The sequence below is a fragment of the Lissotriton helveticus genome, chromosome 1_1, assembly GCF_964261635.1.
Source record: "Lissotriton helveticus chromosome 1_1, aLisHel1.1, whole genome shotgun sequence".
Taxonomy (NCBI): Eukaryota; Metazoa; Chordata; class Amphibia; order Caudata; family Salamandridae; genus Lissotriton; species Lissotriton helveticus.
In genome coordinates this window covers 2083718788-2083735381 of record NC_136057.1, presented here as the reverse complement: position 1 = coordinate 2083735381, position 16594 = coordinate 2083718788, and the positions used below count along the sequence as shown (strand labels likewise).

General features: G+C 48.9%; 1 protein-coding gene across 1 annotated transcript in view; it reads left to right on the top strand.

Annotated features, from left to right (window-relative positions):
- DNAI3 (dynein axonemal intermediate chain 3) overlaps window positions 1–16594 on the top strand; it is a 1062540-nt gene that overhangs the window by 767960 nt on the left and 277986 nt on the right. Inside the window, exon 18 of the mRNA XM_078645562.1 lies at window positions 6675–6738. Coding sequence (XP_078501688.1) covers window positions 6675–6738 — 64 coding nt within the window. The remainder of the gene's footprint in view (window positions 1–6674; window positions 6739–16594) is intronic.

Sequence of the window (16594 nt, the reverse complement as noted above, 5' to 3'; positions counted from 1 at the left end):
CTCCTCTGACCGAATGTTCCCCAAATAATGACAGATTAATGCCTGCCTTTCGCATGACCCAGCGGGCAATGGTGGAGGAAGACACTGCTTTGAAAGGTTTCACTAGAGAAATTACCAATTGTCTCTCGCTTTGGGGGCGAATGTCCTCCGTCATATTCTCGTATGCTTTAGACATCTGACCACACACAGTTTACGGGAATCTGTCAAAAGCTGGGTAGGAAATCGGTTTTGAGTTGGACTTTGTTCTCCTAGAAATATGGAAGGTGATACCTTGTGGGGTAAAGAGTCTGCCTGTGACTTCCAGAGCACTCACATCCGACTTTCTGCGACAAGATACAAGACAACGCAGCATTGCAGGTTTTCGTGACAAATACTCGTTCCTTTGCAAATAACGATAGAGGTTTAATACCACATTGACACCCCAAAGTCTGGAATACCTCTGTTCTGGCAGTAAGGCAAAATGATTCCCTATCATGATCATACAAACCATCAAGTGTTCTCCCACTGGGAACCACCAGTCGGTAAGTGACCTTCCAAAATAGCAGACCGATATGAATTGATTGGCCTGTAGGCCAGTTCTTACGGAGCGAAAGCGGCCAAGAAGTTCATTATTGGGACAACTTTGCACCCCATGGGATCCTCACTGTGTGGAAAACATCAACAAACCCATTGTGACCAAGCATATCTGTAACATTTTATTGTCCCAGCTGCCCATGCTGATGCCAAGAGTGTCTCAGCTTCTCCTAAAAGACTGGAGACTCTCCATCTCACCTGGTAATCCTCCATGCCATTAGGGACATCTTCTGTTGCAGGATTAATGGGTGAAACTTGCCCAGAGGATTCTGAAGGAGATCTGGAGCGTGGGGTAGACAGATTGGAAAATCCCTAGAAAGTTCCAGACGAACCGGAAACCATACTCGAGACCTTCTGAATGGCGTGATCAAGACCTCCTTCGCCTACTTTCTCTGCACTTGTGCAGACAATCTCATGATCATCCCAAAGGGAGGAAACGCTAAGCCCTACTCCCATGACCAGTCCTGTAGGAAAGCATCCTTCACTGTAGCTAATGGATCCTACTTCCAACTGAAGTATCTGGCCACTTACTTTTCCAGACGAAAGGCAAAAGAGGTCAAGCAAAAAGGGGACCCACCGATCACTCAATGTCTGGAAAACCTGAGGGTCCAGTTTCCACAGGTTCATGTCTGGCCATTCCATCGAGCACCAATCCGCTATTTCACTGTGACTGATACGTTATTGCTCAGGAAATCGGTCCAAAAGTCTTTGACCAGGTCCTCCAAGACTTTGGGTGTGGTGTCCCCAAATGATTTATGTATTAGATCGCCTAGATGTAGTTCTTTTTAGGTCTCGCCCTGGCGAAAGCGCGTTCTCGCCGCGAGGACCTATAGCTGTCAACTCGGCTTTGAAGGAGCCAAGAGGAGACAACAGATGTGAATGCGCAGCATGCCGGAATCGGATCAGGTCGCGCGCGTGAACACGCGCTCCGATTACTGCGTGCTCTTCACACACACAATGGATCTTGATGCGCGCACACACGCAGACACACACACGCAGACACACGCGTGGACACACACACACACGCAGACACACGCGCACACACATGCAGACACACACACGCGCAAACACACACGCCCCCCCACTCACGGGCGCACACACAGCCACGCACCCCCCCCTCACCACTTCAGTAGACCCGATAACACACACACACACACGCACCCCCCCCACCACTTCAGTAGACAGCGAGCTTGCCCTCCACTGCTGCCGGTCCTGTGCTTTAATCTGACTCCCGACCGCATCCTCACTTCATGCCTCTCAATCTCGCCCCACGCCGCTCCCTGGCCACACACCGAGCAAGGTGTCTCCGCTCTCGCGGGCCGTGAGTTCACCCAACGCTGTGATAATGGACCAGGAGTCTCGTACCTAGTGGCGCGCTCCTGCTCCCACCGCAGCTTGTTATTTTCTCTTTCTGCCGCTGCTCTCGCTTTTCTTGCCCTCCCCGCCCTACACGTAAGCCCGGCCCCCGGGCACCTCCCTTCCCTGGGCTTTCACTTGTTTTCCTCAGCAGCTGCACCTTTGTTTGTCCCTCTCTGCTCGGCAACCCTGCACACTTCAGCTTCCACATCTCCCAGAAGGTGCTGTTGCGGGAGTCCCTCTCGTGTGAGATTCTGGCCGACATTAGCGAGCATGGCATTGTCCCACTCCCACCTGCCTGGCCTTATCACCTTTTATGTGCCGAGAAATGCGTGCAGCCTAGACTTCCACTTAGCAGACTGCACATTTGCACCCCAATCAGCCCGCCTTTCTTATCCATGGTTTCCCCTAAATCCTTAAGTATTTCTAACACTAGAGGTAGGTAACGTTTGTTCTTGTGTTTGAGTGTCCTCCATATATTGCAGTATTATACCTCTATGTTTACTTTGTACGCTTTTGTAACCTGAACACATGTCACTTTTTCCTCCTGTAATGCACCGTTTGCTACCTCTGTCACTTTTTCCACATTTAATGTAACGTTTGCTTTTGTAATTTGTTCACTTGTAATGTTCTTATGTATCAGTTCTGTTCCTATTGTGAAGCGCTCTGACACCTTCGGGTAAAGCCCGCGCTATACAAAAACGCATAAAATAAATAAAGGTACAAATAAAGAGGATTGAGTGGGGTGCCGACTACCGCGATGCAAAATACTTCCACTGTTGTTTAAGACACGTGTCTGTGTGCTTTCGTGGTGGCGGTTGCCGAGGTCGTGTGTGTGAAGGAGAACCTGGGTGCCTCATGGAATCTCATCTGTATGTGTTTGTGACACTTACCCAGAACCATAACTCACGTCCCCACAGCATCTGGCCACGCCCGCAACCATACACACCTTCAGTGACTGCACACATTCCACAGGTAACTGCTGTCACGCCCATGGACGGCATCTAGCAAAGAGCGGGGCCGGTAGAAACCAGTAACACCAGGGCACATCTACAGCACCAGTCCCTAAGCAGCACTCTGTCTGTGGGCCATTGACCTAAATGGATTTTTAGACCTGGCTTGATGGTGCAACTGTGACCTGACCATGTAACCTACACCAAAGGTATTCTGCAGTCCTTTGCTTCACACAAATGAATTTCCATGCCCATGCGTTTGTCTCGCAAATCCATTTGAACGGGGGTAGCATGTCATCATTTCACACCATCATGAAAGAAACGGAGATACCTCTAGCAGAACAGCCGTGTAACTTGAAACGTTGAGCTCTCCTCTGTGCATCTCACCAGAGAAACGGCTGTTCTTTCATAGTTTCAAACAGTGGCACAGGAATATTGGCTTCCTCTAACAGAGCCGCGATCTCTTTTCTCTGCATATCACCCGAGAAAAAGCTGGCATTTCAAAATATCATTGAGCTTTCTTGAGGGTCATCCAGCTAAACAGCCTTTCTAGCAGACACTGTCATATCCCCTCTGCGGAAATCAGAGAAGACGCAGCATTTTGTCATTTCAAAGAGTCATGCGGGTATCTTCCTTTCCAATGTCAGTGAAGCCATTTAATACAGAGTACAACTTTCCTCTCCTCACATCTTCGGAGAAGGGATGGCATTTCGTCATGTAAATAGTCACGTGGTAGCTGCGGTTCCTGTACAGAGCAGCTTGACAAGGTCTCCTAAACACTTCCGAATTTCATCAAAGGATAACTAATGAGCAACTCTGTGGGCACTGGGCATGCAAATAACATTGGCTCCCTTGTGGTAATTTTAGGAGGACACAAGACTGAGCTGTCATGCTGGAATTGGAAACCTCAGACAGCAGAGCTACGTGGCCATTAGAGGAAAAAGTAGGTTCAAACAATGTTTGCTCAGGGTTTTGTTTAAGACACTGACAGGAGTCCTCTGAAATGCAACATTTTACTCTGTATATAGTGCAACTATAGCTTCAGAGCGCAGATGTGTGCATTCAGTTCTTGCATATGTCCACAGCACCCCATATCTCCAAATATCTACACAGATCACTAAGTTGGATTTATTTTGCGTTTTTATACACTGCGGACATTACCCAAAGGTGTTACAGGTTTTAGAATAGAACACATTTCATTACAAGAGATACAACGTTACAAACATCATTACAAAAAGCACAAAGTGGGGGGTAGAAACTTAGGGTTATCGACTCGCTTCTAGGTGCTTCTCTGCGGAACTATCGCCCTCACTCCTATCTATCTGTCTATCTATCGCCCTCCCTCTATCTATCTATCACCCTCCCTCTATCTATCTATCGCACACACTCTATCGCATCACCACAGCATCACTCAGCACCACCACAGCATCATTCAGGGGCACCACAGCATCACTATGCGCTACCACAGCATCACTGAACGCCACAGCATCACTCGTCACCACCACAACATCATGCAGTGCCACCACAGCATCAATCTGTGCAGCTATTCAACAACAACTGGTTCAAATATGTTCTCTCAATGTTTCAAGCTTTATTACAAATGTCACAAAAAGATGTTAATATTTCACTTCTGTTCTTGGATTTTCGTCACAATAAAATACACTGAACATAATCTTCACAAAAGTTATTTACAAAAGTTTAAGCTATTGCCATTATAAATTACAATAACTTTTATTTAAGTATTCATTATTTAAAAAAAATTAAAAGCCATTGTTATTTGTAATATCAATACATCTAAGTCACGTAAATACAACACATATTGCATTACAAATGCCATAGGTGTCACATTTGCGAAAGTTAAAACTATTGGCATTGTAAATGACAAAGCTATTAATTTAGCTATTTTCAAAACCAACACATAAATAAAAAATGTGTCATTTACAATACCAATAGCTCAAACTTTCCTAATGCGAGACCTATTGCATTGCAAATGCTTGTTATTTTTGCAAATGATCCTATGGTATCATTCAACACTTGTTTTGAATGCCCGAAAGTTTCTATTTCAGATCAGAGGGAAAGTAGCTGATAAAGAGAGTATTTAATCTGTCCTGCATTCTCAATTTTCAAAAGCCTCTCTTCATCTAAGTTAAAATATTTTTACTTTTTTTACATTTATTTTTGCTGTGACAATTGTATTTGGTTCATACATGTACCTTTGAAAGTAAGCGCATGAGGCAAACCTGGTTAAATCTTCATACCCTTTAAGATGGCACTCAAGGATGATGAAGAAATTGTGATTGCTTCGAGTCCCTTTGTGGGGTCGGCAAAGACACTTTGGGCCGGATTTCGAGTGACGGTGCAATTTATCGTACTAAATAAATGCCGATACCCTGGGGTACGTTATTTATTGTGTGCGATAAATGGCGCCTTTTACAAATTTATTGGAATTGGTTGCGGATTTTGGTGTTTAATGTTCCAAAATCCGCATTGTGTACAATAAATACTGTACAAATTTCAACTGTTAGATTTCGGCAGGTTTGACATGCCGAAATTTGATGAAGGTTGACTTGTTTAATGCACCTGATAATTATCGGATATGTTAAATACCTGCCAACTTTTAATTCCAATCACTGCGCAAATGGGTTAACACATGGGTCAGAATACACCGACCCACTGCTAACCAGGCCCTTGGTCGTGATACAGAGCGTCTACTATCCATATGGAGAGAGACAGGGAGTAATAGCCAAACAGTAAGCAAAAGAAAAGCCTTCCTCTGTCACTGGCTCTTATATGATTCACTTATTGAACAGCCCACATTATTCAGCCATTCGTTGATTGTAACTGTCGTTCATGACGTAAGGCCACAAAGCCATTTGATTGGTGCAGCAGTCATGTGAGTCTGCCAAAGGACTGCTTCCATTGCAATGCCTGGGCCGCGCCAATTTTCTGCCGGATGGCAACCTGGCTAAATATTTCTCCTGGGTTGACATAAATGGACACGCCACTGAATTTTGATATCAGTTTTTGAATGCGTCTAATATATAAACCAGGTAATGTCGGTATAACCAAAAACCACTTAGGAACCTATTTAAATTCCAAAACCGGCAGCACAGCCATGTGACATAATGAGTCCAATCAATTAAATTGTATTATCTTTATTCTTAATGTACTCCTTATTTTAATCCATTTAATTTATCTGTCGTTTTCCCATTTTTCTTCAATTCATTATACTCATTGTTGTTCAAATAGAAGATAGATCTTATAAACACAGGAGACAGGGTGATTTCCAAGTGTCACGTTTTTAATTGAATTACCCAATGCATTTCGGGACGAATCCCTTCGTCAGGGGTATCGTGACATCTGGAGTTCATGCTACGAGATTAAAAACAACACGGATTTGCGTATATCCAGCTTGTAATAAATCAAACGAGTTCCATAACATCTCATCAGGTTCATATTTATTTTAAAAGTGCACAAGCGCACGTCTTCCTCCTCGTGATGATGAACATTAAGAATAAAGATAATACAATTTAATTGATTGGACTCATTATGTCACATGGCTGTGCTGCCGGTTTTGGAATTTAAATAGGTTCCTAAGTGTTTTTTGTTCGTATTGCAGCGCAATAGGGCGGAGCGCTTATCTGGCATGCACGCCTTCAAAGTTTAAATGGTTAAATCTAGTGGATGTATAACAATTACTGGTGTGCAACCCGCAACTCGTTTTTTGAATGTCGGTATAACCATCATATTTAGCGCCATCATTGTAATCATTTAACGTTTACAATCTTTTAGGATGGGGAAGTTGTGTATACAGATTGGAAGATGGAAAAAGACAACGACAGTGGAAGAATGAGCAGTAAGTTTATTTATATTGTCCTCACGGAATCCTAACCTTTGTTACTTATAAGTATGAATATCCTTCTGCAGTAATGGTAATAGAAATTATGTTTTAGGCTGAAAATGTCCCATTTATAATAAAGAGATTGCTACCAGAAACAATATATATCAACTCAAACACCGAGATTGTTTCATTTTGTTGATTTAGGTAAGTGCAATCAGTGCACCTGAAGAGGTTTGCAATTTGGGCCTAAGCAGTGTGTAAACTGCATTGTTGTGTGGTCAATTGTTAATTTCTGCCTCTTTTTTCTTGAAGTTCTACATTTTCATACTCACGAGAAAGCATGATCACTCGCCACAGAACAAAGTGGAAACCACGAACTAGAACCTTCGATCTCAATCAGGCGTTCTAATGGCAGCTGTATCCCTCTGCAAAATCTGTATTTCATTCGTATGAGCCGGGTGCACATTTTATGCTCCAGGGTGCTGCACTTGCATTGCACAACTCTAACTCTAAATTGGCAACATTCCTGTATATAAGTGGCTGCTCCTTGCCCCTTCAGTCGCTTTTTACATTACCGGGTGCTTGAACTGAAGAACGCACTTGGAGTCTTGCCTGCCAGTTTTAGTGCTTTGATTGATATTTGGCTCGTATGTTTAGTTTTTCTCTTGATTTTGTTATACGTCTTTTTCTGAGCAAATGGCGTTCAAAATGTGCGACTCTCAGCAAATGCAATACCCATTGGCAAAATCTCAATTGTGACTCAGAGAAATTCCTACTGGCCCTGCCAATACTTCTTATGCTTTTGCCATCGTTTGTGGCAAAAACTATTGTGCATGCAACTGTGCGTGGCTTTCTTGGATTGTTTAATTTTTGTTTCAAAACCTATTCCATTATGGCTGTTGTATGTGCATGCACAAGCAGGTGCTGCCGCCATCTTAGTCTCCCTTTTCTAGTATACTTTTTCTGATGCCTTAGAAAAATCTTTTTTAAGATGACTGTCCAGGTAAACACGTAGGGTGGTCATTTTGATATGGTATTTTATTGTGCTTAATAAAATCCATTCCAAAATGTCTGCCTTCCATGGGCGTGCATGCTTGGTAGCTGCCTTGAGGTGCCTCGTTTTATGCTATATGAATAAGCATTCCAAAAAGGCCACTGTGTGTGCACGAGCTTAAGCAGCCATTCTTGGACAGATTTTCATGAAACACAAGCAAATGTATTCCAAGATGGGTCACCTGTGTGGCCACTTATTGGTGCCCATCTCAAAATGTTTTAAATGGTTGAAACACAAACCAAGATGACCGCCCACCGCTGTGTTAAGAGAGAGAGGGCTGCGTAGTGAAAGCCGTGGGAGGCTAGACCGTGTGTGGAGCAGGCTTTCACTAAAAGCTTAGAAAGAAAGTGAACGAAGAAAGTAGTCTCTCATGCACTGCAATGCAATGTCTTGATATCAGCAGTGGAAGCATTCAGCGTGTCCAATCAAAACACAGTGTGACTGAAATATTCCTCGGAGGACAAACACAAGGACAGGGAGGAAAGCCATCTAATCAGGAGCAGGGGACTACTAAGAAAGGCCACTGAATCATGGTCAAAGGGCAAACCTAAAGCCCACATTATGTATATACAGCTGTCTGACAAACGGACAGTTAAATCTGCCTGTTTAAGACTTAAAAGGCTGATTGATAGCCATGATCCCAGTTTGCATCGTTGTCCACAAACAACAGCCAAACTCTTATGCGTGCTATTGCCACAAAGGAATGGTGATACAGCCCAATTAAATTGGCCTCTTGGGCACGTTTGCCCGAAAGAGCTGATGTGGCTCTGAGTGGAGCAACATACTTTTCACTTGTGAGACCAGAACTCTCTGGGGAATCATTTCCCAAATAACATAAGTAAAGAGGTTGTTTGGTACGAATCCTGCACTTTTACACTTAAATTTCCCTTTGAGAACGACAGGCACTTGTTCTTGAATCATTTGATAACTGGCTTTGAGCAGTCTTTGGGACTGGCTTTCGGCATGGCTGTTGGGTTCAGTATCTAGACCTCCACCATCTTTTAACTCATTAAGAGCCTGGGCGCTGCTGTGGGAGTTAAGATTGCAGCACTTGAAAGTGGGATTAAAAACTACCTTTGGGTTTAATGGTACCGCAGTGCCATCTACTGGTCAGTTAATGCCATTGCAGACACTCGTCTTCAACATCAAGTTGAAGTGGAGCTATGGAGCCTATTCCAACTGGATTTTGTATTTCATGAAATAGTACAACAGCAGTTCTTCACGCATACTAAGCTTAAGCTTTGTGAGAAGACCTCCGCCTCCCCTGTGCCTATCTTTTCTCTGCAGAGGCCTAAGCCTCGTGTGCGGAAATCTTTGCACATTTAGGGCTACATTTTAGTAGTCATTGTGGAAGGTGTGGAGAGCCACCCGGCCTCTCACACACATTGTATCAACACACACACACGCACGCCTTCACCCTCGGGACGGGCACGCCCCGAGGTATAAATTAAAAAGCGCGGAAGACCGCTCGGGGTCTTTCCGGCATACCACTGACCTGTGTGTGTCATTCCATAGTGTGTACTACGCCACGTGCGAGGCCCAGACCTCGCGCACAACACTGGCGACGAGGCCGGTTCTGCCCCTGCGCGTGCCTGGCCTGTCTGCTGGAGCTCCCCGCTCCATCGCCTGGCGCCCCTGTGACCGCGGAGCTCGTCCACCGGCCTGCTGCCTCGTCTCAAACCGGCTCCCCGCCCACGCGCCTCCGAGGTCGGAGCGTGTTCAGCTGGCGGGAGCCGTCCGGTGAGTGGTTCACCCCCCCCGCCGCGTCCTTGCCGGCGCCCGCGCGCTGTGCGTGCTGGTGCCTGGGGGCCTGCCCCGCTGCGCGCACAGCGTTAGCGCGCTCCTTGTGGTGTGCTGCCCCAGAGGGGGTGGGGCGAAGAGGGGAGACGCTGCACGTCAGCCCCGAGGCCCCGTGTGCCGGCGCCTCCAACGCTCACGCCTGCCCTCCGCTCCGTGGCCTCTTCTTGTGTCCTGCCCCTGGGACTGCCTTCGAAGGGGATTCCATCAAAAGAGACAAAAAAAAAAAAAATTCCATCAAGCATTGGCAAATTCATCGTTCCAACGCGGATTGTTTCCTCTGCTGTCTGCTGTTTCCCCCGACCCCCGCACCGCTGTCTCGGCCTGCTCAGGCCCTGTAGGGGGGTGTGTGCTGCTGCACTGTGACGCACACAGACTGTTCATTTGTCACGGGCCGAGTCCGCTTCGGCCTCCCGGAGGGCCACGTGGTGGTGAGCTAGGTAGCCACGTGCTCACCGTCCTGCCCCTGTTCCACGCTGCGCGGCCTGCGCAGGTAGGGAGCGATCCAAGAAAGGGGCCACCGCCACCATGACCGATGCCGCCACAGGAGGTGCATCCACGTGGACGGCCGCTCATGCCGCTACGCCACGCCCGCCTCCGCGGCGCAGTGCTGCCACCCACGTCGTCAGCCATGCCCACACTGGAGTGTCCCCGCTTCCGCCCTTTAGCGAGACCACTGACCCAGCAACTGCGGCGCCGCGATGGAAGGCGTGGCTGGGGCGGTTGAACCTCTACTTTAAGGGGACCCGAGAAACCGACAGCACCGTGAAGAGGTCACTCTTACTCCTGTATGGCGGCCCTGAGATTTACGACCTGTTTGAATCTCTCCCAAACACGGGGGAGGACGATGACTATGACGCGGCTGTGACCGCGCTGAATGCCCACTTTGACCCCCAGGTCAACACCGACTATGAGAAGTTCAAGTTCAAACGGGCGTGGCAAACCGAGAATGAATCCGTGGACATGTATTATGCGAGGCTGCGCCGGCTGGCCAGCAGCTGCCCGTTTGCTGAACCGCGTGAGGAGATCAGAGACCAGATCATCGTTGGGTGCAAGTCGAAACTGCTTCGGAAGCTAATCCTCAGACAACCGGGCATCACGTTGGATGCCATCCTTGTCCTCGCCCGCTCCCATGAGCTGTCTGACTCCAGAGCTGACGAGATGGAAATGGCGCTCCGGTCCCCCATTGCCTTGCAAGCGGCACCAAAAATGGCGCCCATCAAGGAAGAGACTGTCGACGCCATACAAAGGAGACCGGCGGGCGGTAGACCTCGACAGTGGCAATCCCGGGACGCACAGTGTGCCTACTGCGGAGGAGACCATGCGGCGACCGCCGTGTGCAACGCGAAAGGAAAGACGTGCTCAAAGTGTGGCAGACTCAACACTTTGCTGCGGTGTGCCAGGGAGGACGTTACAGGCCCAATGCTCAGAGGTCGCGAGGCGGACATGGGCCTCGGTCGATGACGTCCAGAGTGAGGCAACTGTCGCTCGAGCAGGAGCACCCGCCCCCGGACACGCAGGCCCAAGACCGGAGGCCATACTATGAAGATGAAGAAGACGATGAGGTCTACGTAATTTCCTACGTCAGCCGAGTAGCCACCCGGAAGAGGCCGCTGCCCATGTGCACGATATCAGTGGAAGGCTCAGAAGTCAGAGCACTCATTGACACAGGCGCCTCCGTGAACGTCATGGACTCGGACCAGTATGAACAAATGTCGCCAAAACCTGCACTGACCCCGACAAATGCTCGAATATACACGTATGGGGGCACCGAACCCATGCCGTTGCGTGGCGTCATCAGCACCACCGTTCAAAATGGAGAGTACGTGACTGAAACCCGATTCCACGTCACCGAAGGGAAGAAAGGGACGCTACTCAGCTGTAACACAGCGGAAGACCTGGGGTTGGTCTTCTTCGCCAACCAAGTTCACCAATCACACGCTGACTCAATGCTTGAAGAGTTCCCGGCGCTCTTCAGTGGCCTTGGAAAGCTCAAAGGCAAGAAAATCAAACTACACATAGACACCTCCATCCGTCCCGTCGCTTTGCGTCACAGAAGAGTGCCTTTCAACCTCCGCGCTCAGGTCGAAGACGAGCTGAAGAAGCTCGAAGACCTCGACGTCATCGAGAAGGTGTCGGGACCGACTCCGTGGGTGTCTCCACTGGTGGTTGCCCCGAAGCCCAAGCAGCCTGGCGCCATCAGGCTGTGTGTCGACATGCGGCTGCCGAACACCGCCGTGAAAAGGGAGCGCCACATCACGCCCACTATGGACGACATCGTCGCCGACCTCAACGGAGCGAAGTGGTTCTCCAAACTTGATCTCAACGCGGGGTACCACCAGCTGGAACTTGATCAGGGCAGCCGGTACATCACGACTTTCTCCACCCATGTCGGGCTCCGGAGATACAAGAGGTTAAGTTTCGGGGTGTCATCGGCGGCCGAAGTGTTTCAGAATGCAATAAAGGAGGTTCTGTCAGGGCTGAGTGGGGTCATCAACTTGAGCGATGACATTCTGATCTACTCGAACACGCTGGAGGAACACCATACACATCTGAGGGCCACTCTACAGAGGCTACAGGAGCATGGACTAACCCTCCACAGAAAGAAATGCTCGTTCTACCAAGAAGCGGTGGACTTCTTCGGCTACCGATTCACGCGCGAAGGGCTCCGAGTTGACCCGAAGAAGGCGGAAGCTATCCAGAATGCCAGCACGCCCAGAAACCCTACCGAGGTGAGAAGCTTCCTCGGAATGGCCACGTACTGTGGCCGATTCATACCCAACCTGGCTGACCTGGCCGAGCCTCTCCGCACACTCACGAGACAGGACCATGAATGGGAATGGACCGGCGCAGCAAACCAAGCTTTCCAGGAGATCAAGGCGAGCCTCCTGGACAAAGCCACGATGGCTTACTTCCAGCTACGCAGGAAGACCGAATTGGTCGTGGACGCCAGCCCCGTAGGCCTCGGCGCTGTTCTACTCCAGGAATATGGCCAGAATGACTGGAAACCTGTCGCATATGCGAGCAAGGCGCTCACGGACACTGAAACGCGATATGCTCAAATCGAGCGAGAGGCGCTAGCTATCAAGTGGGCCTGCCAATATTTCCACTTGTACCTCTGCGGCCAACCCTTCACCATTGTGACCGACCACAAGCCGCTACTGCCCCTGTTCACCGGATCCTCCAGGCTTGCCCCACCGCGGATTGAACGATGGGCTGTCCAGCTACAAGGCTATAATTTCACCCTTGTCTTCCGGCCCGGCGCCCATAATCCAGCGGACTATCTGTCCAGGCATCCGGATGTCACCAGAAAAGCAGTCCCACTGGCGGACAGTCCATTGGTGGAGGAATTTGTCCACATGGTGTCCGTAGCCGCTTGCCCGGAGACCCTCACCCTGCAGGAGATCGGAAGAGCCACCGCCGAAGATGAGACTCTGATCCGCGTCAAAAACGCCCTGGACACTGGGAGCTGGACCAGGTTTCTGGAAGGAGCTCAAGGACTTCGTCCAGAGGTTAGCCATGCCCGACAACAGCTATGGCAGATCCGCCATGAATTGAGTGTCGGCGATGAAGGCGTCATACTGAGAGGGCATCTCATCGTGGTGCCAGCCAGCCTACAACAACAGACCCTCGTCATCGCCCACACAGGCCACCAAGGAACGGCCAAGACGAAGGCCAGACTACGCGACAAAGTATGGTTCCCGGCCATGGATCGCATGGTGGATGAGATGGTGCGCTCCTGTCACGCCTGCACCATCACGGGCTCGGATCCAGCCCCTGCCCCCGTCATCACGGAGGAAGCGGCGACAACACCCTGGACCCAGCTGAGCATAGACTTCGGGAGCTTCCCGGATGGTCGACACACGCTGGTCGTCGTGGATTCCTTCTCAAAATTCCCCATCGTGGAACTGCTCTCCTCCACAGCGTTTGGACCAGTCAAGAAAGCGCTGGATCACGTCTTTGCCACTATGGGTCTCCCGGAGGAGGTGAAGTCGGACAACGGACCCCCTTTTCAAGGACGAGAGTTACAGACATACCTGGAAGGCCTAGGGATAAAGCACCGCAAAATCACACCGTTGTGGCCGCAAGCAAACGGCGAAGTGGAGAGGCTCATGCGGACTCTCAACAGGGCGCTCCGCATCGCCGTCAACGATGGCAAAGACCCGGAAGCTGCGTTGGACCAATTCCTGAACGCCTACCGACAGACCCCGCATAGCACCACCCATTGTGCACCGGCGCATATTCTGTTCAGAAGAGCACCCAGAGGCAACATCCCTGCGTCCTCTACGTGGACCCCGGGAGAGAGAGATGGTGATGCTATCCAAGCACGGAGAACTGTCACTAACCAGAAAGCAAGCGAAAGGAGACATGCCAGACACCCGGGGTTGCAAGAAGGAGACACTGTGGTGGTACAAGATCGGCACCCCGGGTGGAAATTTAGAACCCCGTTCGAACCCGAATGGTGGATCGTGGAGAGAATTCATGGAACAATGGTGACGGCCCGCCTCGGCCAACAGACTGTCACACGGAATATATCTTGTTTCAAACGAGTAGGAGTGCCGGCTGGCACTCCCCAGGTGGCCGACGAAACCATCGATGTCGGCACAGATGGTCCGAGTGATGGAAGAATGGGGACCCAAGACTCCGTGCCCTTCCCGAAAGGTGACCAGCCAGGAAGCGACGGACATCACCCCGGTGTGCCCCGAATCGAAACAACTGGGTGCCCCTCTTCCTCACGAGGTGAGACGACCGCCCCGGCCGGGGCTGTTGAGTCCCCTGTCCGGTCCAACCACAGATACCACCTGAGGCCTAATCCTGGGCCAAGCCAAAGACTCCGAGACTTTATGTGCACTTCCCCTTAGCCCTTGTGTTTGGACAGTGTTCTTGTGAACTAAATTGAAGGAGGGATGTAGAGAGCCACCCGGCCTCTCACACACATTGTATCAACACACACACACGCACGCCTTCACCCTCGGGACGGGCACGCCCCGAGGTATATATTAAAAAGCGCGGAAGACCGCTCGGGGTCTTTCCGGCATACCACTGACCTGTGTGTGTGTGTCATTCCATAGTGTGTACTACGCCACGTGCGAGGCCCAGACCTCGCGCACTACAGAAGGGACTGGGAGTGGCTGGAAAATGGGGATCACAGACATCTAAATGGGAGGTATTAGGAGAGAAGTTTAGAGAGAGACATGCCTTAAGGTCATTGCTATTCACAAATGACTCCTTTAAAGTTAATACAGTCAAAAAATCCCAAAACAGTAGTAAATGTACTCCAGCTCAGCCTTGGAGTAAGCCCCAGCACCACAGTGATGTCACTGACAATGTCATGAGTGATGTAATATGTGAGGTCGTAAGCATTGCTTTGCGTGGGCATACGTGATAGTTAGCTCAGGTAACTATAACTGCTGAATTTCACTGGTTTTGCACGAATGAAATGGCAGCCTAAATTAAACATCCCTGTTCTTTGATTTTTTTCCGAAAATTTCTAAGGTTTTTTATTCTATTTCCTACTTATGGTAGCCTAAACAAAACATCCCTGTAATCTTTGTTTTGTTAGTATATACATACACACATACATACACACACATATATTACCTACTGGCGATAGCCAGTAGGTATATATAGTTAGGACCTAGCTACCATAGGAAATCCGCAACATACTATTGGGAATAACTTTGGCGCCGGTTGAGGAATTTGCGTGTAATTTTCCAAAATTTAGGCCCGCTCCGCTTCTTCCCTGGAAGTTTCGGGGGGATTCGTCATGCGGTGGCCGAGAAAAAAGGGGGGTCCCAAAACGTGTTTTCCCCATGTTAATTTCCATAGGACGAATAGAGAAGTCTACAGTCCGAACCGCTGAACGGAATTACACCAAACTTTGCAAAATTAAAGGGACTGGTACGCAGAAGTGCCTTTTCTATATTTGGTGAAAATTGCTCCAGTGGTTTTTACGAAAATTAACTTGAAAAACACATATATATCTATATGCGCGCTTCCAGCGCTTAACGGTATGCGTACCGGGGAGCGCACCGGGCGCGCCACGGAAGTGCGCGAGCAGAAAGCTGATTGGCTCTTGGGTGTCTGTGAACATTCCAAACGGTCCGGAGAGTCCGCCATCTTGTGCCTCGGTAGAACCGAGACACAAGAGGTGAAAAACAAAAGGGGAAAACTATAAAAGGGGGCAGGGTAGAGACACCCTGACCCCCTAGGTTTTCTCAGGGGGGCCTAGGAGGACCCCGAAGGGCAAAAAAAATTATATATATTTTTTTTAAATTTCGCGGAGTACGCGCTGGATGTGATGCCATGTACACTTACAGGTACGCGTACCCTGAGCGTACCACGGGGAAAACCCAAAAATATATATATTTTTGGGCCTGGGGGGTCCTTGTGGGACCCTCTGAGCAGGCCTAGGGGGTCAGGGTGCTTCTACCCTGCCCCCTTTGCGTGTTTTGCACCTTTGTTTCACTGCTTTCTTGTGCCTTGGTTCTACAGAGGCAGAAGATGGCTGCCAACACTTCCTGGTTTGGAGTGTTGACAGACAGTGGCAGCCAATCAGCATGCCTTTCACAGGAAAGCAGCATGCTCATTGGCTGTCACCACTTCTAACCAGGAAGTGTTGACATTCATCTTGTGATAGGTAGACCGAGGCATAAAAGAAGCAGAAAAACAAATGTGTAGAATGCAAAAAGGGGGCAGGATAGAAACAACCTGACCCCTTAGGGCTGCTCAGGTGGTCCCACAAGGATATTAACATATTTAAACGTTATCCGCTAATAGAATTAGCATTTAAAAAACCTTGCGAATTCACTGAAAAAAACATAGGTTTCAGGCCTTATATAGTTAGGAATTAGCATTAAAAAACCTTGCAAATTCACTGAAAAAACCATCGGTTTCAGGCCTTATATAGTTAGGAATTAGCATATAAAAAACCTTTGAAATTCAATGAAAAATCTATAGGTTTCAGGCCTTATATAGTTAGGAATTAGCATTTAAAAAACCTTTGAATATTTAAACGTT